Here is a 24,787-nt window from a genome sequence, read left to right on the forward strand (position 1 = left end):
AAAAAAAAAAGATTTTTACAAGCTAGCTGGAGCTAATGACGTGTTAATAACGAGTGAATGTGAAGTCATTCTGTCGTTACATCAGTACTTTACAAAACACTAAAATATGTTTCAAATCATTTAACTTCTGTTCATCCATGAGACTTTTTTGGAGCGTTTTTTTCAGCGCCCCATTTGAATTTCCCGTTACGTGTCGAGGATTTTAGATTTTAGGATCGAGGAAGTTTGACGAGACGTATTACTGGTTACCTTCTTCGGCTGAATTTCTGAGCCCGTTTCTGATCGACTGTCTCCTCCATCACTTTCACTGCCCGGGCTGTCCTTACCTGCACACAAACACGCTCAGTAAATAACACAGACGTGGCCAACTGACGGCCCTCGCTCTTATTTTGTGCACAGAATGACCTAATAAATAAACAAAATTATGGAAAAAATGCAATACAATAAAAAAAACACGTAAAAAGGCAAGAAAAACTAAAAACTAATGGAAAAATATACACAGAGAAATTTACAAAACAAGAAATATACAAATATAAATGAGTCCAAAAATCACAAAATGAGTCCAAAAATCACAAAATGACTCCAAAATTACACAGAACGACAAAACAAAAACAAAAAAAAAAAAACACAAGAAATTTACAAAACTACCGGTAATACACAAACACAAATGAGTGGAAATAAAAAATTAACAAATAATCCAAACACAGATTACTCAAAAAACACAAAAATGACTCAGAACACACAAAACACTTAAAAAAATGGACAATACAGGAGGAAAAATACATAAAATGACTTCAAAAACACACAAAATGACAACAAAAACAAACATGACAAAGAAAATACACAAAACAAAAAAATACAATAAAATGACCACAAAAATGAATGCTCAGATCGATCATTATTCTAAATACTGACGTAAATGTTGATAATGTGGCCCTTGGATCAGACAATCACAATCAGACGCTCACTTGTGCGGCTGAGTCGCTCTTCCTGAGAAGTGGGCGTGTCCACAGTGGGCGTGTCTGACTCCAGCAGGATCTCTTTGGTGAAATTTGAGGGAAACATTCCCGACTTGCCGTTGAGAACTCCTTCCCACCATCCTTCCTCCACCTGAAGTCACAGCAGAACATAACGGTCGCTGTAGCTGAACGGAAACCTTTCATCCATGTTTGATCTCGTTATCGACGAGGACTGACCTCTGCTACGACCTCGATGATGTCGCCGATCTTCAGCTCCAGCTCGTCTTCATGCTGAGGCACGTAACTGAAGGCCGCCTTACATCTGCGCTTACGGATCTGCTCGGCTGTAAAACACACACACACACACATCCTAATCGTCGCCTCACAGCAAACATTCAGTGTCTTCTTTAATGAGCTCATGGCTGAGGCCTGCCGTGTCGACCTTTGAGCATCTCAGTGCCCCCCTCCCCCCCAGCTGTTGGTCTTGACCTCATTAGCTGCCTGTGACTCTTGCATGATTCCTCTGACCCTGCAGAGCCCCGTACGTACACTAGGGGGCACCTGTTCTCTATCCCTTAACATTGAGCCATGCTGGAGCACAAACCCTGACTCATCAAGTCTTTGAGGTGGATTTCTGCTCCTTTGTGAATCACATTAAGGGTTTTTGATTATTCGGAACCACTTAAGTGATTCACACCCGTTTTGTAAAGGCACTTGTTCCTTTGTCCCCCCATTAGTCATTACCATTTCTACAGAGCCCTAAAGGGACATGCAAAAAAATAAAGAAAAAAGAAAAAATAATGAATGGAACAAAGAAATAAAATAAAATGTGACAGATCTCGAAAAACTAGGGCATGCAAAAAGTTCTGGTTCCGGGTCAGAGTTCATCACAGTGACGTCATCTGCGAGATCTCACAAAAGCTTATTTTTTTTCTTCCTTTAAAACATTTTAGTCTTTGCATGTCCCTTTAGGGGCTTCACACATTTCTCTGTCTTTTTTAGAAAGAAAAACAAAAAATATTTTTTGTTGACATTTAAAACTTAGATTTGCATTATTTTTAAGTAATTTACCACTTCTTTGATGTCCAGTTTGCATATTTGTGTGACAACATTGACACATTTTAGTCATTTGCTTCACTTCACGATTACTTTCGCTGCTCTTTATAGACATTTATTAATATCTTGGAAGCATGGTTTCATATAAAGACGCGTGCATGCTTCAGTGTAGAGTACATTGAGCACAGGAAAAGGATCAGGACAAAAAATTTGCAACTTCTATCACAGCGGGGCCACAAAACTGTGATTTACTGATCTGAGGGATACATTATTAACATTTATGTTATTTAGAATAATGACCAATTTGAGTATTAATGCTAATATTAGAAAAGAACAAAGACTTTGGTCTGTTTTTGTTAACATTTTGTATGTCTTTGTTTTGTTTTCTTAATTCATCGTGTATGTTTTTGGAGTAATATTGTGTATTTTTGTCATCATTTTTTAAATAACTGTATTTTTGATGTTTTTTTTTTTTAAGGGTTTTTGTGTATTTTGTTGCCTTTCTTGTATTGTCTTTTCTTATTCTGTTGTGTATTTTTGCTGCTGTGTATTTTTCAGCCATTTTGTTGAGTTTTGGGACAACTTTATGCATTTCTGTTGTCATTGTGTGTTTTTGGGAATAATTTTGTATATTTTGTTGTCTTTTGTGTATTTTTATGTCATTTTGTATATTTTTCTGTCCTTTTCGTGTATTGTTTTGGTCATTTTTTGTTTTTGGAGTAATTTTTGTGTATTTTCACAGTTTGTTTTATTGAATGACAGTGATTTCCAGGCGTTCTGTGTAGTGTTTGGCTCACTGTGCTCCAGTATCACCACTAAGTATAAAACATTGTGTGCGTGAATGAGTGTGTTTGTGAAAGTGACTCACTGTGTAAAGCACTTTGAAACATAAGCATTTTTTATATAAAGTAACGTCTGTTTGCTTCGGCTACCCCTGATTAATGAGTCAACATAAATCCATGGCATTTAGGTTGAAACATGTTCGTGTATGAAAGAGGTGTAAAAACATAAATTAATGTTTTAAATTTAGTCACTGTCAGTTTCTCAGCGGCACCACCAAGTGTCGCCCAACGCATCAATAGCTGCAAAAAGGTAGAACATTCAAGACATCCACTATGGAAAAGGATTTAGAGTTAAACCGTTTTTACAATGCGTGTCTCACAGCAGCAGATTAGTCTCATTCAAAAAAAAAAAAAAAATATTCATCAGTATTTGATTGTTTTTGCAACATTTGTCCTATTGTTTTATGCCTTTGTTGTCACTTATATTATCTTTAAGATTGTTTTTCATTGTCATTACCATTTCCAGACTTTTCAGGTAATTTTCTGTGTTTTTACAGTCGTTTCTCAATCATGATGTGCAATTTCTGTGATCATTATTCAAGTTTCTGTCCATTTTGTGATCAATTCGCGTTATTACTTTTCTACGTTTGTCAGTATATTTTCATTCCATCTGTCTTAAATAAATCTATGAGTGTTTTGACTGTGTGCGAGTACCTTTCCTGCCTGGTCGTACATTGAGGTCGGACACGGGGCTGGCTCTGCCGTTGGAGAGCTCTGACCTGATCATACTGGTCTGTCCTCCATCCCTTTTTCCATCTTTCTTGATCTCCTGCAGGAAGAGGCAGAGGAAGTGATCAGAGAATTGGAGAAAGGCTTTACTGAGCAGGAGAGGGAAATTATTTACAACTGTATTCACAGAAAGAGGAGGAATGATTAGCTCTAATGTGAGTCTTAAAAATTAAGTGTAGCTAAGATTAAATCCCTGACAATTTGATCAAAAGAGCAATAAACAAATTGGAATAAAGATCATAAAAACTACAACAATGAATAAACAAACGAGGCTTCATGAAGTCCATATATATATACAAAATTATCATTGTTTTATCAAAAAATCTAAATCAATAGATAATTTGCTCAAAAACAAAAAAATAATAAAATTACGTATTTATCTGGTAAATCGTCGTCAAACTAAAATAGAACTGTTACCACTGTAAAAAAAAAAAACCAAAAAAATGCATCTGTTACAGTGGATACATGGAATACATATCACAGAACAGCCACGATACAAGTCGTGGAAAAGAAATGTATTGACGAAGAGGCAGATATTTTTCTGTGGTCTCCTCTTTAATTAATCATTTATTTTTAATTAAACTAAATAAGGAAGAAACAGTGATGTAACTTGAAATGTTTTAGGAAAATAATGCTTATTTAAATGACATCTTTTTTCCTGTTAAGTGGGTGGCTGAAGGTACAGCAAAGCTGTGTTGTATACCAACGTACTACCCATACTAATTCTGACATCAAAATCAGTATGTAGTATGGAAAAATTGAGTACGCGAGAAATACCCGGATGTATACTATATGAGGACATTTTTTAAGTATGCACAGTGGGCACACTAGTCATACTCAGCCACTCCATGATGCATTGCGAGCGGAACGTAAAATCATCTTGGAACCTGCTTCAAAATAAAAGTCAAACATCCCCTTTTCAAAAAAAAAAAGCATCTCTTCTTGTCTTCCATTAGTTTTTAACCCTTTTGTAAATATGGCTCTTGTTTTGAAGTCAATCAGAAATTTTGTCACAGCACAATGGAGGGTCTCCGAAAATATCACTTTCTCACTTACAATGTTTTGAATTAACAGAAATATTTATTATATTCACAGCCTAAAATGGAAATAGCTCTATGATGTGGACTAATCTCTTACCTGCAAGTTTTTATATATATATAGCACATTTCATCCATATTTTTGAATGTAAAATGGGTCATCTAAAAATGGACAAACATGTCAAATGTCTCTCAAAATCTTGTGCTACATATTCTCGTGTTATTTCAGCGCACATTCCAAGCATAGAAATATTGATTTATTAACAATAGCTGATTTAATTAACCTGATTAGGAATGCTTGATATGATTTTAGGAAGTTTATTATCCAGTAATGACATCAAGTTAGGAAAAGAAGGTGAACATGGAAACGGGGAGAATTTAAACACCTGAAAAACCTCCAACACACAATGATCCTCATCCCTTTTAAAGCTGCTGTCTGTTCACCAGCTTTAAAGTCACAACCAATCAGGACAAACGCACCGAGCAGCAGACGAGTCGACACGGAAAGCTTGACGTCGTGAAAGCTGGGAAAACTCAAGGTGACGGCTCGCATCCCCCCTCCACATTCATCACGGCCGTGTTTCATAAGCTCGGCCCTGTGGCGAATACGGCTCATCGAAGCACACTGGGCACGGGTACGCTGACTCACACTCACACACACACTCTGGGGTTGTGTGTGGCTCAAAGCACTAATGAGCAGACCAGATCCAAAAATATCAACGAAGGAAGCAAGACGTTTCCTCGACGGTTCAAATGAAGCTCATTTCAGACGAGGACTAAACAGTGTTTACGTCAACATTTCTGCAACAACAATAACATGTCACGTACATGTAGAAGGAGAACATGGAATAGCCCAAACCAGAGCACAGGTTCTGAACTAGTGAGTCACAAACATTTGACTGGACACAAAAAGTCTAAAGAGGATTTATTCATGATGGCATATTCACTCCTTCATTTTGTCCAACACAATTTATCAGACACAGCAACTGGTGGTCCCAAAACAAATACACTATGACTTCAACAGCACAAAAATAGACAAAATGAAGGCAAAAATACACAGAATGACTCACAAAATGACAAAAAGATACAGAAAACGAGAACGAAACACAAAATGAGTTCAATAGCATAGAATTAGACAAAAATAAAATGAATGACTTGAAAAATACACAAAACATGAATGCAAACACAAAATGACTCATAGCATAAAATTAGACAAAAATACACAAGATGATAAATTCAAAAATGACGATAAATTCACAAAATTACAAAAAATTGACTACAATAGCATAACAAAAAAAATAAAGACAAAAATACTCAAAATACACAAAATGACAAAAAGATACACAAAACGAGAACACAAATACACAGAATGACAAAAATACACAAAAAGACAAAAAAAAGGCACCACCTGACTTTTAATAACACAAACACAGTATACACACAGTATATACACAGTGTATACACACTATAATAAAAAGATAGAAATATGCACAGTTACTTTCTGTCTTTAGATTGGAATCTAACCCATCAAGCAGAGGTCGAGTCTTTGACCTTCCCTTTCATCATTAATGTGGGCTAATGGAGCGTTAATGCAACCCGACCAGTAGGAACATTGATTGTGCATGCAGAAAGCAGGACGGATCTCTGGCTGATCCGCTGCAAAGAAAACAAATTCATTCAGGAACGCCAACGCAAACCCACTAGTGACGATAAACGACTTCAAACCACAAACAACCCACGCAGAGCGGCCGCTTGACTTCACAAGAAGCAACTGAAAACCAATAGTTAAGGGAGAGAAATGTGAAACATGTCAGCTGTTTTTCTTTAATAATGAATGAATACAGACTAAAGCATAGACGGTGTTCATGCTTCACTGCAGTCCTGCGAGGACACAGAGTTAAAGGAAAAGCAGGCGAAAAGAGGAAGACGACGTGATTCGTCAGATCTAAACAGGAAACACCTGCAGTATGTGCACGGTCCAGCTCGCCGTTGCTCTGCCTGTTTGTCTGGATGATCAGTGTAAAGCCTGACAGCCTCACACCACTTCCCGTTTGTGCCCCCATCACCAAACCACTGACCTTTTCACTCTGCAGATAATGCTAAACAATGCAGAAGGAATCATCCAAACAGAAAGAGGAAGAGTGACACTGTTTTAATTACACAACCCTGTGTCCACATTTCAGATCCCAAAACGAGCAGTTTTTAATCCAACTAATAAGTGTCCTTTAAGTTTTCCTTTTCTGATGTCAACGAGACCAAGATTTGATTCAAATAAATCGTTTTGTTTGTGCGACTCCCAAAGTCAATGCACAGAATGACAGAAAGATGCACAAAAAACTTCAAATATACACAAAGTGACTCCAAAAAAACACACGAAACAACAAAAACCACAAAATTACTTTAAAAACACACAAGATGACTAAAAACAAATAACTGAAAAATATACAAAATGACAAAAACATTAAAGAAAAACACAGAACAACATGTTCAAAACTAAAACATAAATACACAAAACGACAATAAAAACACAAGCAATGCTCAGGCCAGAGAATTTTGGGCTAAACAAGACAGCAGCTGTTAGCGTGTAAAAAACAGATTTCAAACGCTTCCAAAATACAGCACACACATTGCATCTAGACAGCATGCAGAGATTTGTTTTTAACAATGATTTATTGTCTCCAACATTTTCAAAAATTCCATTTTGCATCGATTCCAATTGGAGCAAAAATCTCTACATATTCCCTGTAATTCAATGTTTTATCACATTCTGTATATTTTTCCTATTCTTTTTGTATCATTCTGTTTTATAATGTAATGCACTGTTTATATTATTCTGTTTTTATTGTTAAGTGTCCTTGGGTGGCCTGAATGACGCTTTTAAATAAAATTAATTATTATTATAAAATAATTATATTTTTCAATCATCTACTATGTCTCTAAAATGTCATTTTTTCACAACCATATTTTAATGCACTGTAGGCTCAATTTTTGATAAATCAATAATCTGTGTGAATGGTTTGTGTCGGACAGTCCTGGTCCATCACAGCTCATTGTAAAAGGACACTTATTTTCAGGCTGCCTGATGACATTATCATGAGATCCAGGTGTGTTGCAGCAGAGACACATCTAAAACATGCAGGACAGCAGCTCTCCAGGACCAGACTGGACCACTCCTGCTGTAGATTATCAACAGAAACTCACTGTGACAGATTAGTGGAGTCCTTGAATACAAACACGCTGCTGTTACAACACCAGGAATGTCCCTTTTTCTATGAAATCGAATGACTTTGACTCAAGCACAACAGCATCTTCTACTTTTTTATTCCTTTCACAATAAGAGCTTTGGTTCCTCTTAAACTACAGCTTCCTTCTGCATCGATAGATTGTGAAAGATTAACAATGGGGGTTTTGTACTCCTTTGTCCTTCCTGTTACAAGAAAGCACTTTTAAAACGACGGCAAAAAACCTACATTTGTATCGATTTAATGCAGAGTTTCAGCTGATAAAGCTGCACTCTGCAAATTCAGCCCTGGCATTTTCTGTACAAACCAGCCCATTACATTATCATAGGACACCACGCAGAAGCCGTTATTAAGTTAGTGATGCTCAACATGTGGCTCTTTGTCTTAATTTTATTTATTATTGCCCCAGAAAACCTTAAAAGTGGAAACAACTATTTTCTTTGGCCGTTGAGCAACTAACTTCCTCTGTCCTATTTTTGCCCCTTTTGACACTTTTCTTTAGACTTGAGCTAACTTTTGCCAATAAATATCTGATTTTTCCTATTTTTTGACCATTTTTTCAATTTCTTTTTGACACGTCATTTTTGTCCTTTTTTTACTTTTCCTATTAAACTAACTTTTGCCGAATAAACACTACTCGTTTCCTTTTTGCCTTTCACCCTTTTTCCACTATTGTTTTTGCCATTTTTCTCATTTAAGCTACCCTTTGCCATCACATACCACCAGGCTGCTCTTTATTTGGCTCATTTTTTGGCCTATTTTAGTCACTTTTCACTCTTCTCTTGCCACGTTTTGGCCACTTATGGACCAATTTTGGACACCTGTTACCATGTCTGCCTCCACTCGCTCATCAAAAAAAAAAAAAATAGTGGACTGCACCAGCCCACTTTGGGTTGGGAGCCCACCGAGAAGATGACCGGTATTCTAAATGGCCAGTCCACCCCTGGCTCTGGGATCAGTACAGAAACAAACGCCTCTAGCAGGAACCGTGTGCTAACCTAAGGTGAACCTTTAAATTGGGAAACAAACACAGCGAGGTCATTACTTCCTGTTGCCTCCTCAAACCTACATGCCCACCACCCTGACTTCCCACTACACACGCACATGAACTCGCACACACAGATCAGTGCACCGTCGCCTCATGTCACTGATTCCCAGAACTGTAGCCTTGTGACTAAGTGTAACAGGATTACTCACAGTCTCTCTGCATCACTTCCTGTGAGTCAGTAAACATGAAGCCCAACCAGGTCGATAAATAACCATCTTTGCTGAACACTTCCAAAGTTCCCAGTGAGCCACAGCTTCCCTTTTTCAATGAACTGCACATTCACACCTCAGGTGACACTTTTGTGTTATCTATCTAAAGCAGACATGATCAACCGACGAGTCAAAAGTTAATTTGACACAACAGAAAAACAGGAAACACGATGAAAACAAAAACACCACAACAACAAAAACCTATAAAAGGACTTTTTACAAAACAAAACCACCAATATTAGTCCAAAAATACACAAAAACCAAAGAAAGACACAAAAATACAGTAAAAAACAAAAACATACAAAATGAGTTCATAAACATGATAAAGGATTTTCAAAATTACAGAAAAAATCTCCAGAAATACAAAGTGACAAGTTATTTCCTGTATTAAATAATGCTCAGATTGATCAATATCCGAACATGAGCCCGATTAAATTGACCTCATGTGACTCATACATTAAAGTTTGAAAACTCAACCAACTTTGTGCTTGTTATTTGACACCGGCTTCATTGCCTTTAGCATAAAAGATATTATCAAAGTCAAAATAAAGAGAAATACCTCTAATTTAATACCAGTCTCAAAGTATTTAGTATGTAAACATATTAACAAGATATCAATCGTGGTCATAAGAAAACTAAATGTTAATTTGACACCAGCCTCATTGAGCTGGCAAAAGCTAGGTTAAATTCAAGGAAATGCTTACACAACTGCCTGACTGTAAAATATATACAGCTTTCAAACTGTCAAAGTCAAACTGAGCTCAACCAATGTAATGTGACACCAGCCTCATTGCTCTTGGGATATTAAAAGATCACATGATAATAGTCACATTATATTGGCAAAAGAGAACACATTGATTCAAATGTAACACGAGCTTAATTGTCTTGCATACATATATAAAGATAAACACACTTTATAATAGCTTGGTCAGCATCAATGTAGCTTAATATACAAATAAATATAAACGCTCAAAATTGCCTGTTTCTTGCAGTTTCTCTTTCTTGGATTTGCTCAGACCGATCAAGGTTATGGTTATAGAAAAAACAGGAAATTGCAGCATTCATACTTCCAATTTCGGAATAAAAGCTTGTATACTGCGAAAAGTGAAATCTTGATGAGATTAAATATCTTAAATTAAGGCACCCCAAACCTTAAAAAGTGAGCAATGGTGATTGGTCGATCCTTGCATATGAAACCCATCTTTTCCACAAGGATCGCAATTTGTAATTAGTGTAACGCGGAAATAAGACGTGGTGCGGCTACAAACAAAATGCTACAACAAACCTCAAGAAACCACCACACTGCGCAGAGTATGCAGCATTTTAAGCCAGCAATCAAGATAATGTTAAAGCTAAAGCTAGCAGGAGCAAAGAGCTCGTCAGTGGCCCGCTGTTGGAGCTTTAATCAGGCTGAAAAAAGAAGATCCGACAGTCAAAGCCCGACAGAACACGACCCAAACCCCTCTGACTCGACTGAAACCCGAACACTATTCACATCAGTTTCATATCTTCAAAGGTTCTGCATTTGGACATGGAAACCTAAAACTCATCTATTTTACCATCTACCTCAAACCTTGCGATTTTCTTTATTTTTGAAACCAAAATACTGCTGTGCACTTTATTTTTGGCAAAGAGCTCCAAACAGGTCTACAGTGTAACCTGTTGCACAATTTTTCTATGTTTTGAAAATGTGAAAAATGAATATTTGAGCCAACTACCTCATGTGCAGTAGGTTTTACACAGATCTGATCAGCCTATATTTTGCATTTCATTTTGCAATTATTGTGATCGGCTGTAATGTTTTAATTTAATTCGCCGATCTGACATCACTGTCGTCATGAAACTTTCTGTAGATGCTCCCATTGCATTATTTTATCCGTCTCATTTGCACCAAAGAGTTGTTTGCTTTGTGTGACACGGCTTTATTTCACTCACATTTGTGCACAAAGGTGAAAACCTATGAGCGAACGCAAAAACGTCTCTTGGTTAGAGCGACTGAAAGTGTAGGTAGCGTATGTGTGTGAGCGCTTGTTTTGTTTATTCAGCGCGAGTATGTTAAAAAGGAAAGTCCTAAAGCAGAGCGATGCGCTCCCGTTTACTTTCGCTTTCATACTGGACACTTTCAGGGCGGTGGTGGACATGGAAGTGCACGCGTGTATGTATGCGCCCCACCTCCGCTGTGCACCTGTGAATATGGACTATAAGCAACAGCGGGTTTTGCGATGCCACAGTCAGGAAATATGTGTTTGCTCCTAATGGTGATGGAGGCTTCACGCAGTTCCATTATGGTCTGCCTCCACAGCTTAATCTCCAACTCTCTTGAAGTCGACAGAGCTGCTGTTCAGGGACTAAATTAAATGGTTTTCAAGCGTTGGATTGAAGCTCACATTTACATCTGCCATGTGCTTTGCAAGTGCTCAGTCTGCATCGCATTTTAACAAGTGGAGCCATGACGCTCTTGTGCATGCAATGTGTTAACTTTTCCTGTGTCTCGTCTTCAGACCGTGGTTGGAAGACACAGGAGAGTCTAACTTTGCTCCGGGGGCGGAAGCTATCCTCAGCTTTGGGGTTAACTCCCTTTCTTCACAGGCAAGGCAAGGCAGATTTATTTGTATGGCGCATTTCATACACAAGGCAACTCAATGTGCTTTACATGATCAAAAAGTGCAACAGACAACAGCTTAAAATCAATAAGAACATTAAAGTAGGAAACAAAACATTTAAAATCATCAACAAACAACAACATCATAACCACAGCAGTCATTGAGCATGACATGGGACTCCAGTTTAATTCAGCAGCTACAACGTTTATTTTGCCAATCACTCATAAACGGCATACAGCTTATAATCAATCTGCTCCGTTCACACACGCTCGTTCACTCCGCACACTGGTCGAGCAACCAGCGCATTCAGTTAAAGGGCCACGCACCCACACACACACACACTGACAACAAATGTTATGTTCAGGTCCTGCATGGAAATTCTACAACTCTTCCACTCCCTCACAGTCACAAGGCTGCGTTTAGGTCACGTTTGATTTTCCATGAATCTGTATCAGGTAGTACCGAAGGAATTCGGCCGGTAATTGATACCTGATCAGTGATCGGCCCAAAAATCCTGATTGTGTAAAGCCTAATGTGCAGTCAAAAAAAAAACAAGTTTGTATTGTTTCACGATTGTTCATTGTTTTACAATAAAATTAGATTGGAACATTAGAAGTTGGCAGTTGGCCTCAAACTGTCTTGCAGCTTTGTAACAGGCTGTGGCATGTGAACCGAAGAGTCAACAACTATCAAGTCTTTACTTTAGAGGAAGTTGAGACAAAGTTATATTTTCCAAACACTAAAATAGCAAACGGAAAAACCACAGCTATGTGTTCACTGCACTGGTATCTGTGGAAAGTCACAGGATCTGAGATGTTCAATCATTTACTCACCCTGACGAAGTTATCGGGGAACAGCCCCCTTCGACCACCCAGCTCGCCTTCCCACCATCCTCCGTCATCTCGTCGTATGTTCGTGATAATCTCGCCCACCGTCAAGCTTAACTCGTCATCCTGCTGGGCCTCATAGTCGAACTCCACTACAGCCTCCACTGTGTGCAAGAGAGAGTCAGTGTGTTAAAAATACTGCTGTTGAGTGACACAAAAGGTGAAAGAAACATACAACATTTCTACAAACTCTGGCAGGAGTTTTTCTACAGACTTAGTTCTTCCTTTAAATCCCCTTCAAATGCAGATTTAATTCCAAACAAGTGAAATCCAGACTTGCTTACATCCGTGTTTGGTCTCCAAATCTTTGCAGTGACTTTTTTTTTTAAACCAACTGCTGTGTCTTGTTTCCTAAGACTGAGGGTTTAGTCCATCTGTCCACTCCACCAGAACCTCAGAAACAAGCCACAAACTCTGTGATAAGCCAAACTTCAAGGGCTTTTGAGATAACTTTGCATAAAGTAAGGAAAAAGGTGAATCTGAATCTGTAAATTAATGAGAATGAGCTGTTCTGGGGTTTTCTTGAAGACTAATTTACAACAATGACCTGGACTAGTCATTTATTGATTTAAGATACTGTATTTTTGGGGAAAAAATTGGCTGAATAGCAATAATGCAGAACAGGGTGTGTCAAACAAACGGCCCATCTGCTGAATCACACTTTCAAAAGGTCTAAAGGCGCTTCCAGACTGACCGCATTTTACACCAAAAAGTTCCCCAGTGGGAATTGGACGTAGATATATGACACAGACTAAACCCTTACTTAGATGTTTGAGAACAATATCCCGCATTTCAAGGATATTTTTTCCGGTAAAACCAATCAATATCTAGCACGTGCAAATCTCATGCTACATAATCTCACTTAGTTTCAGTGGGACTTTCCCCAACCCCATTTTTTTTTTTAAATTGCATAGAAATTTGCAATCGCAAGATGAAACAGTAGATGCATTTCCATTTCCCTTGGAAATGCGCAAAATCTAAATAGCGCAAAAAAAATTGGTAATGGAAACACCTGAAATTCTGAAAAAATAGAATAAAATATTGCCAAAATGTTTACACTTTACAACGTTTCGATATTGAAATGTGTCGCGCAATGAAAACACTTTTTCCACAACTACACGTCACAAGACGTGACAGAGCTGAACAGATTTTCTTCGCGAAAACATGGTGAGATATATTTGGACAGAAGAGAAGACCGAGATGTTCCTGAGCATTATACTTGAGAAAAGCAAGAAAAAAATGCGAAGTGTTTTATGAAAGTTTTGATTGAATGTCTATCTTCCGACAGGAAGTCTCACAGGATGAATATTAAAGGTCTTATATCATGCAAATCAACTTTTTTGAGCTTTTAACCTTGATACAATGTAAATTCCTTAACAAAAACACCCCCAAAGTATTATTGTGCTTCCTTCCTGCTAGTGACGTCACTAGAATTATGAACCACCCCCTCCAGGAAGTGCCTGCTGCCGTTGCCACGCCTCCACAATGAACAATGCAGTGTCGGCACCCAGGGAGCAGACATCGTATTGTCTTTGACTTGATCTGACGTGTTTGAAACCCAATGCGACGCAACGGTTGAGGTGATAAACAAATTATCACCTTAAATGCACTATTCCTGTATTTAATAAAGATGATGAGGAGAAGAAAGTGAATTATCAGCTGAAAACTCCGGTGAGTGTTTGACGCTGCTGGATGAATACTGTGCGGAGACAGACTCGCACAATAGCCTCTTAAATATCCATGTGTTTTACTGTTATGCGCAGTTTTTTTGGCTGAAAACAACAACAGTGTGTGAATAGTAAGAGAAAATCGCTTTGGTGATCATTGATCTGCCTCAGAGCGAGTCATGCAGGCAAGCAAGTCAGTGTATAGACACGCCCGCTCATGACTATGCATAAGCAGGCAGTAAACAGCCCGTTGGTCAGAAAGTGACTTAAGAGGGCTAAAACTCTAGAAAACAGGTAAGTTAGGGAAAATAAACCTCAAATACTATGTTTTTGGGGTTCTTAGAACAAATGAAAATGGGTGAAAAATAGCATGACATGGGACCTTTAATGGCAGTTACGAGGCTGTTGCACAAGACAACCTTCAATGGAAACACATTCAAAATGCAGTTATAATTCTATTTTGCGAAAAACTAACGGAAACAACTTCTGTGGGGTAATTGAGGAACCAACCCCACCTAAATTTTGCCAATGATTCCTAATACAACATTTTTTAAATCGATCCAGAATCAGTGTATTTATCTGGATCCCCTCCAGAATTCTATGGAATATTCCATGGTATAAGGTCTATCTTTGGTTGAAAACTTTTGACGTAATCATGCTAACAAACAAACAAACGCCTCCTTGGTGGAGCTAATTGACCCTATTAAGTCTGTTTGACATGATTTTGGGAAGTTTGATACTTGATACTGACATCTAATTAAAGAAATTCAACGAATCGCAGACTAATTGGAATTCTGAGCAAATTTGAAGGCTCTAAATTTACAGTCCATTGGTCTGATGCCATTAGCAATGGTAGCTTGAAACAAGTAGTTATTTCTTTTCATTTGTGTTGTATTGTTCGTCCAAGGCACTTTGAATACCTTGAGAATGAACATCAAAAGTTCATTCATTCCTTGAGGATATACCGACACGTTGCATTCCAATTTCAGTTGAGAAGACATTACTACCAAATGTGCTCAACGTTTGATGTTCCTCTAATGTTTGCCAGCCAGGAAATCGATGCTGCCTCTGAACAATCAGTACCTGCTGCCTGCTTTACGTGACTCATGTCAGCGTCAGAGAAGAGTTTTCTCAAGGTTTCTTCCAGTTTTATCCTGTGGTCAGAGGAAAAGTCCTCCTGGCTCGTAAACACAAGCCTGTGTACACACTTTTGCACATCTTGTGACTGCTCGCGCTGCTGCTAATGCTTGTAAAAATGCGGTGAAAGTGTCATATAACGAGAAGCTTCCTCAAACACACACACACACAGAGGTCTGAGCCTTGTCTGAAATGTGTGAGCAGCTAATGAAGAGGGAACTTTGGGGTTTGGGTAACCGCAGGAACAAGCATAAAGACAAAAATATAACATGCTTCAGTTCAAATAAATGTTTCCTGTGCTGATTAGGCAGAAGGCCAAAGCATGTGGGAATAAAGCTCAACAAAGCATAACACTGGCAAACACAGCATACGAATGCCATTGTGAGGTTTATGTGGTAAGGAAGGAGAAAATGCAATAAGTCGCAGAAAAGAAATACTTTCTCCTTTGAAATCTGACCCTAGTCATAATGTTGGTGGAGACGTGCCAAGCCCCCGAAAGAGGATCTGGTAGTGTTGTGTTCAAGACCACACTATCCGAGACCAAGACTTGCCCGAGACCAGAATGCACCGAGACCAAGACAAGACCAAGACTTTCGGGAGCCGAGACCGAGTCAAGACCAAGACCGAGACAAGCCGAGACCAAGACCAAGACCATAAACATTTTTTTTCAATTTAAAAAAATATATAAATAAATAAAATTATGGCAAGGTTCAACAGTTAAATAACATTCTCTCTTTAATTTCAGTTTATTATAAATACATTTGACAGACAAAAAAGGTGCCTGCAAAAAATTAACTAAAATATTAAAACTACTACTGCTACTGATAAATTCACAATTATTCTACATATTTGAAAACAAGATTTTTATGTCAGCTGAATGTACAGCAAGTGTTTAAAAGTATTTCTGCCAAGAAATAATGATTCTCGATTCTGATTCTTTGAGTTGTGCAGGTCAACAGGTCACAGAGTTCACAAGATATTTTTTTAGTTTGAAAAAGCCTTTACACAGGTTATTTTTATTAATTCACTTAGTTGATATAGTTTAATTTGGTTGCTGTAATGTAACTAGGATATTCAATTAACAAAGGTTTCCAACTGTAACTGTAAAAGTGAAACTTTCTGAAATAAAACTACAAACAAGTTGTCATCAGTGTAAAAAACAAAGAGCTACAGGTAGATGTGAAACTAAATAAAACAAACACTGGAACAGTCACGTGACAAATCAATCAATAGTTCTTGTTGAGAATTATTATTATTATTCTGGATACAGTGGAAACAGAGACTATAAAAAATAATTATATTGTGAACCTGTTTATATTGTGGGGAACATATTATATACATAAATGTAATTGGAGTCTAAAGACACAAAAAACACCACTTAGACTAGACTAATATAAGACCTCTTTACAGTTATTTGACTCATTCTATGCTCGTGCAACTCTGCGGCGATGACGCGCTGGTGACGACATAAACCAAGATGGCGGCGGCCCGGACTACAGCTGACACTATGTAATAAAAGCCTTAAAAGACATGGATATAATGAAAAGAGTGGATGGACAGAGGCATAAACATGCAGACTTTCACACGGACACACACAGACTTATTAAACACACACAGACTTCAGGAAACACGGTAAACGGAACAGGCTTCACCGCTCGGCTGGCACTAGGACCCAGAAGCAGAGTAAGTGCGTCCCCTATCCAGCCTTCACAGGCTGTAATATCATCAGTTTATCATTTTACCAGTTGTTAGAGCTACTGTCTTTACCAGGGAGATAATATTTATTACTGGTGATTGTTTTCTGGAGTTTTACTGGGATTTTTACCGGTGATTAGTTCATTTCTCCCTTGCGCTCCGCGGTCCAAACTGACACCGTAGCCACACACGTATGAGTGTCACACACGTCACTCAGTCACATTAAGGAAGGTTGCGGTCATTATACAGGGTGGATTAAATAATGAATAAAGGATTGTTTTATCCCGTTCTTCTCCGTGTTATTATCACATTATAAAAAAGTTTAAAAATAGCAGGAATTAGTGCTGGTCTCGAACGGTCTTGACGGAAAATCCCGAGTCCGGGACAAGACCGAGACAAAATGCTTCAGAGTCCGAGACAAGACCAAGACCTTTAAAATTTGGTCTCAAGACCAAGACCGGTCTTGACCACCACAACACTAACACACACACACACACGCACGCGCAACAAATTGGACCACACACGCGCGCGCACACCAAACTGGACCACACACCCACACACAAACGCGTGCACCAAACTGGACCACACACACACGCGCACCAAACTGGACAACACACCCACGCGTGCACCAAACTGGACCACACACACGCGCGCGCACGAAACTGGACCACACACACACGCGCGCGCACCAAACTGGACCACACACGCGCACCAAACCGGACCCCACACGCGCGCACCAAACTGGACCCCACGCGCGTGCGCAACAAACTGGACCGCGCGCGCACCAAACTGGACCCTGCGCGCGCGCGCACCAAACTGGACCCTGCGCGCGCGCGCGCACCAAACTGGACCACGCGAGCGCACCAAGCTGGACCACACCCACACACGCGCAACAAACTGGACCCCACACGCGCGCGCAACAAACTGGACCCCACACGCGCGCGCACCAAACTGGACCCCGCGCGGGCGCACCAAACTGGGCTCCGCGCGCGCACACACACGAAATGAAACCGTTCTCGAACACTGTAGCCTAGCTACACATACAGTGACATCTATAAGTTAAAATAGGAGGAAAGAAAGTTTTTATGTATAATTTTATATTTCATATTTGAATTGAAAAGCTCATACCCAGAGTATTAATTTGTTTGCACATACAAAATATTAAAAAAAAATCGAACATTTATAACACCACTGTGCTGGTAGAGGTTAAGAAGACCACAGGGTCTTATAAATTCATCTCACCAATTCCAACTACATTTTGGTAAAATATTTACATACACAAAGCAACAGATGAATACAAAAAAAAAACTTTTCCAAAAATATACATCTGCAAATGTTTTTTTTTTTTTTTTTAAAGTTCAAAATGGATGTTGGTTTCATAAGCACTATTTGCACAGGATTAGTTTTACCTAGGGACCCCATGTAATAAATAAATGAGCCCCCAACGTCTGCTTTTCATGTGGCGCATTCACAGACTGAGATTTTGCTGAAATTTGGACCACACACGCGCACCAAACTGGACCACGCACACACACACACACACACACACATTGGACTGGCCCCCGCTGAGGAGGAGCCAAATGAGAGCTATAGTGGCAATTGTTCTGCAGTGGAAACCAAGTCACTGTACATCTGAAAAATGATCAAGCACCCAGCCTTCATGCTCAGCAACACAAGCAGTGGCTCTGCATATTTTAAAATGTAAATGCAACCTGAAAATGCCAATATACTAAAGTGTGTGCTAGGACTGGGCAATATAATCAAGATTCAAGATATATCTAGTTTTATATTTTGGTGAAAATGGAAACATTGCCTATATCAAGATGTAGCTATTTTTTTTTTAACTTGTTTTTATATATACAATCACATCATACAAGTACTTAATATTATTCACAGAGTACAGTCAAACAGTATACTTCTTCACACTTTTTCTATATTTTTACAGCTCATTTTGTATTATAATACTCATTTTAGGAGTTGCTGCTTTTGCTATTTCTCAAAACAACACGAAAAGCGCAGTTAGACCCTTAATTTGGTAATTAAGCATAAACAAGGTCAAACAGGGGCTAAAATGATTAAGAGCTTGATTATTTATCACAACACACATTAATCCCTCTGTACATGATTTTAGGACTTTGGGAGGTCCCTTAAGTGCCAAGCTCTTGGCAAACATGCTAATTAGTTTGGTTTTAAGTTAAGACATTGTGTTTATTTTTGGATTTATTAATGGACATAAATCAGCTAGCACACGTTCCATGTAAAATGTATTGACAGTCACATCAAAATTGCAAGCGTTTTGTAGTAACCTATGAAAATTAGCATCACATATTAGCATAGATAGCCAATAGCTTAGCACAGTTGTTACAATTCAATCATTGTGGCATTTCTAATGGGAAGAATTTAGCCAACTATTGTAAACATATTTTTGGTAGGTTCAGCAGGTAAATAATCGTTAGGGATGTCCCGATACAACTTTTTCATTTCCGATATGATACCGATATTGCAGCCTTGTGTGTCATATTGATCCGATATCAGCATGAATCATGCATACTTTTATTAATTTTTATTAATTTATTTTTTTAATAAAAAAAATTATTACTTATTTTGTAGTGTGGAATGTTGAAAAGGCAACAGTAGGTATGCGAAAAAGTGACCCATTTATTATTAAGCAATTGATTACATACATTTTAACCTTCAACATAATTTCTACAGTATTCAACAATTGAATAAAATAAATAAAAAATTAAATGGGGGAAAAATTAAACTAAAAACATAAAATAAAAATTAAAATTTTGAATCCGCTATTTGTTTTCAGACTGATATCGGACCGATAACGGATCCGGACACCCCTAATAATCGATATACTGTTACATTCTGTAACTTAGCGAGGTTGGATATATCCTTTTTAATATATTTTAAGAATATGGAAGATTTACATCGGACTATTTCCTGTGACTTACTTTGGAATCTTTTTACTCATTACAAAAGCTAAATGTTTTGAATCATGGGGTGAAAAAAACAAAAAAAAAAAAGATCTGTGTCAGCAGTTATCAACAATTACAAATGTTAATGCCCTAGCCCAGTGGTTCCCAACCTTTTTTGGGTCGTGACCCCATTTTGATATCAAGAATTTCAGGTGACCCGAGACATTTTATTTCTAGAATTTAGAATTTTTAGTTGTAGAATGTTAGAATTACAACAAATACCCAGGGTTAGTGACAAATACTGTATCTGAGTATCAGCTCAAATATCTTTTATTGCATTTCATTTTGAAAGAAATTCATATTTGAGTTTTGACAAAATGAATTAAATGTATAGAATACAGTTGTTTAAGATTGTGTGTTGCTTTCATTTAAAAAAAAATAATAATGAAAACATTTCAAAAATGTAATTTTAATCTGTAATCTTAATCAGTTACTAGACATTTTTGGCGACCCTACGTGGGTTCTGACCCCAAGGTTGAAAAACGCTGCCCTTGCCCATTGGTAAAATGGTTACGTTTGACCCTTGCTGGGCACTGTACATCGAGTACGATGTCCTCTTGCGCTGTGCTATCATAGAGCTTGGATGTTTACACAAATGCTACAAGTGTTGCTAGCGTAGCAACTTTTAGTAAAAAAAAAAAAAAAAAAAAAAAACATTTAAAAAGAGAAACGTGTTTTTTATATTCAAAAAAAAAAAAAAAATACAATTTAACGATTGAAAATAAAAGCAGTGTTCCGAGAAATATACAAAATAATGACACAAAAGGGGTGAAAACATGCATTAAAATGACAGAAAACTGTAACTCACTGTGTCAAACTCATTTTGGTTCAGGGGCCAAATACAGAGCAGTTTGATCGCAAGTGGGCCACAGATTTTAAGCGGGAAAAATTAGTAATTTCAACATTGTTGTGCCCTAGTTTGCACTTCTACGTACACATAAAATACAAAATATGTAAGAAATCGACCATATCCAACAATAAGTGATAAATATCAGCCCCAACAGGATCTTCACTTTAAATTTCCTATATTTTGTGACCAATTTCTGTTTAATTAAGGGAAATATGTCATAATTGAAAGAAAATTGAAGGATTTTGTAGGAATTTTTTTATTCTCAACCAATTAACAAAAATACCATGCAATCATGCGATATGAGCACGGGGAAAACTGTGAATCCCTGCAAATATTGTTGAGTTTCATTTACGCAGTGATTCATGTTTTCCCTGTTATTTTATCTTTCTCCTTTGGGCCAAACTGGATGCTCCAAAGGGCCGGATTTGGCACCCGGGCCAATACAAATGCACTTATCTCTCCAAATTTTCTCTCAAACACTCCTGTGCTCTTACTTGGGCAGGACTAGGTTAGGTTTAGATAACGCACACATACACACATTGGAGGCCTTGAGAAGAAACAACATATGTTGAAAGCCTGAAGACAAAATATCTCCCCCACGACGACGGTGAAAACTCCCACACTCGTACAGGAAGTGAGATGCACCAACAACAGTGTCCTCCAAGCAGCTGCGGTCAGTTTAGATAAAGAGGCCCAGCACACAAACACAAAAACTCTGCTCACGTTCCTGGGCTTCAGTGCAGATCTGTGTTTGGTAACGTCTGTCGTCTACAGCTCTGACGTATGCATGCTCAACCATTCCCTGCTCCTCACTCTGCTGTTCTTCACGACCAAGAATCAGAAACATGCACCACGTTCTCTTTCCATGCATGGTCCAATCCTGGATATGGTTTCCCAGACGTCCTAGCAACAACCCCAGATGTGTGCGTGCGTGTGTATGTGCATGGTTTTAGCGTAGGCGAGAGGCAGTGAGAGTCTTCAGTTTCACAAGACAGAATGACACCAATCACTATCATTATTCCACACGTAGCTGTGCTGCCACTGCAGTTATTTTATAGCAACAAGAGTGAAATAGAAAAACAGCTCATAGAATATGGATTCCAGGTTTTTTTTTTTTGCTCATATGGTGTTTGAAGGTATCTAACAGAGGTTATTACTTCTGCTGGAAGAAGTCGATCCAAAGCAGGATGTAATTCATGATGCTCATAACCCATTCTGAGCTGACCATCTGAAGCTAGCAGCACAAATTAAAGCTGCTAGAGATGTTAATTATATTTAAAAATCAGATAAACCCATAGTTTAGGCCTCATAGATCAATAAATTCAAGATAATTTGCTCGAAAAAAAGGATGCAAAAGCTTGAAATTGCCGCTTGAAAGTTTGTTTTGATCTCCACTGTAAACACTCTTATTGACACTGTATGAAAGTTCCGTGCATTGCATTGTGGGACGTGAAGTCCCATAAACGGATGCATAGAAGTGTTTTTACTTCATTCTTAATGTAATTTCTTGTATTTCTTTGTCAGAAGAGGAGGACATTTTTTTACGTCGCACCATTTTTGTTTTAGTACGTTCCCAGTATTCCCCGTAATATTGCCTCACTGTTAAGGTGCGTTCACACCGAACGTGGCTTCGGCAATTCTGGTAACTAGATTACATTAAAAAAAAGAAAAAATCAATGTAAATGACGCGACGTCAAGCGACTCAATCACGCGATCTGAGTCATTGGAAGTCGTTCAAAGTTCAAAATTATGAACTTTTCAAGCAGCTTCGAGTTTGCGATGAAGTGGAAAAAGACGTGACTATGTCAAGCAACTCATCACTAGTGATTTAAGCAACTATAGTCGCTGCAGTCGCGTTCTGTCTGAACGCACCTTTATGCTGCGTTCACACCGGATGCGTCACGAAAAGTTTGCGCAACCAGATTACATACAAAGTCAATAGGAGAGACGCGGTAAGAGGCAAATTTTTCTCCTTCGCGGCATGAGTGCTTCCGTATCATTCGCCTGCGTTGAAAATATTGAACTCCACCGAATGTTTCGCGTGGCACGCAAAACCAGAGTCCTTGTTGACAATGACGTCCGGCCGTAAACACGAACACCGGTCTTTTCACCCATTTCAGCATGAAAGAGAAAATAATCGTGGCGGTGTGTGACCGCCCAGAGCTCACGACACGGCCAGTTTTTTTTTACCGGGATCGAACCAGTAAGGATTTCACGCAGCTCCTGAAGAAAACATTGAAACTCACCGAGTTGGATCTGTCGCTGGTGAATCCAGAAACGCCGGCGTCAAGCGTTTTGACGGCACGACGCTTTCGCACGGTGTCCGCGTCTCTAAAAATGTGTGCCGTGTCCCGTGCGAACGCAGCATTAGACGTTCCATTTCAGCCAAATTTGGTTCTTTCCGTGTAAGCCCCAAAACAAATATCCCCCATTGTTTTGCCACAACTGGAGGCAAACACAAGAAATCACAGTAAGAATAAAGTAAAAATCCATCTACGGGACTCCACATCCCACAATGCAATGCACCAAACTTTTCCAACAAAGTCAATGAGTGTTAACAGTGGTGGAGATGGAAATGTTTATATCTCCAGCAGCTTTAAATGGTGTCAGACAATTCTTGGATTTCCCAAGATCCAGTTTTAGTGAGCGACGCGTGTAAATGAAGCGTAAGTCGTATGTTTCAAGGGTTTAACAATTTTGGTTTGTCTTAACTCGTGGGTCGGGACCCAAATTTGGGTCATGTTGAATTCACCGTCTTTGGATTTCCTTTAAAATAAATAGACATGTTTCATGTGCTTTTCTTTTTAAAGCAATTCATTAATACGACAGTACTTTGGCGATGGGTTTTCAGTGATTTTGTTTACGTTACGACAATCAAGTACATTTTCTTTTCTTTCCACATTCTTTATCAACATTATGTCTTTAAATAGTCATAGGTGACCTCCTTTTATTCTGTGTAATCAACTTTTTTTGCACGCGCAGTTTGAACATCAGTTTATCAGATGTAAAGTTGTTCTCGTGTGCGTTTATTTTCGCAGTAAATTTGCAACATAGCCTAGGTGACGAGTGCACACAAAAGAATAAATCCCCAAGTGTGATTGATAATTGATCCGATGTGGAGCTGATGACAGTCACGCATTGTGTGCAGAAGCTTCTGTGGGAAATAATGGCCGAGGATGAGGAGGAGAGGCAGGCCTTCGTCATCCTGACATTGAATGCAACACAATGCTCCGGCTCACTCACACACACACAAACACAGACAAAAGAACTCAAACATCTGCAACACATCAGTGCGTTTCCGCACCGCGCGCACCGACGAGGACGCCCGAGGAGGCTGTGCGCGCATCTGGATGAGGAGAGGAGAGCTCGTCCAGATGTGCAGACACAGTTAAGGAGGCAGAGGTTTGGGGGGAGAAGTCTCTCACCCATTGATGTGTCCCGGTGTGACGGCAACGCGGGAAAAGCTGGCGGTCTAGGTCCAGACGGTGTCCGTCCTCAGCACCGTTCAGACGTCCGTACTAACCATCCTCCTCCTCCTCCTCTTCTTCTTCTTCTTCTTCCTCTGTGACACGACGGAAAACACCTTCTCTCACTCACTCACTCTCTCTCTCCCGTTGCATTCAAGTGCACCACGTAAAATCCAGCTTCTCCCCTCCACGCATTGAGTGTGTCTAAATTCCAGCGTGGCGCGTGACGCATTGTGTTGCGCCACGCGTGATGCGTTCGGTTGAACCAATGGCTGTGGTGCAAGTGATGCGTTCAGGGACATTAATTTTGCAACGCTGACATCAAATTCTTTAGATTTAGAGCTAAATCTAGGATCTAGTCCAGGGGATTAAATC

General features: G+C 38.9%; 1 protein-coding gene across 4 annotated transcripts in view; it reads right to left on the reverse strand.

Annotated features, from left to right (window-relative positions):
- The window catches only part of sh3kbp1 (SH3-domain kinase binding protein 1), a 39,737-nt gene extending 15,173 nt beyond the window's left edge, over positions 1 to 24,564 (reverse strand). For all 4 annotated transcript variants that reach the window (XM_028434775.1, XM_028434776.1, XM_028434774.1 and 1 more), the window contains exons 1-6: positions 24,371 to 24,564; positions 12,559 to 12,716; positions 3,512 to 3,626; positions 1,197 to 1,303; positions 969 to 1,110; positions 250 to 326 (exon numbers count right to left, since the gene is read on the reverse strand). In XM_028434775.1, the coding sequence (XP_028290576.1) occupies positions 250 to 326; positions 969 to 1,110; positions 1,197 to 1,303; positions 3,512 to 3,626; positions 12,559 to 12,716; positions 24,371 to 24,374 (603 nt within the window). In that variant the 5' untranslated portion in view covers positions 24,375 to 24,564. The remainder of the gene's footprint in view (positions 1 to 249; positions 327 to 968; positions 1,111 to 1,196; positions 1,304 to 3,511; positions 3,627 to 12,558; positions 12,717 to 24,370) is intronic.
- Between the last annotated feature and the right edge of the window lie 223 nt (positions 24,565 to 24,787).

The sequence above is a fragment of the Gouania willdenowi genome, chromosome 20 (assembly GCF_900634775.1).
Source record: "Gouania willdenowi chromosome 20, fGouWil2.1, whole genome shotgun sequence".
Taxonomy (NCBI): Eukaryota; Metazoa; Chordata; class Actinopteri; order Blenniiformes; family Gobiesocidae; genus Gouania; species Gouania willdenowi.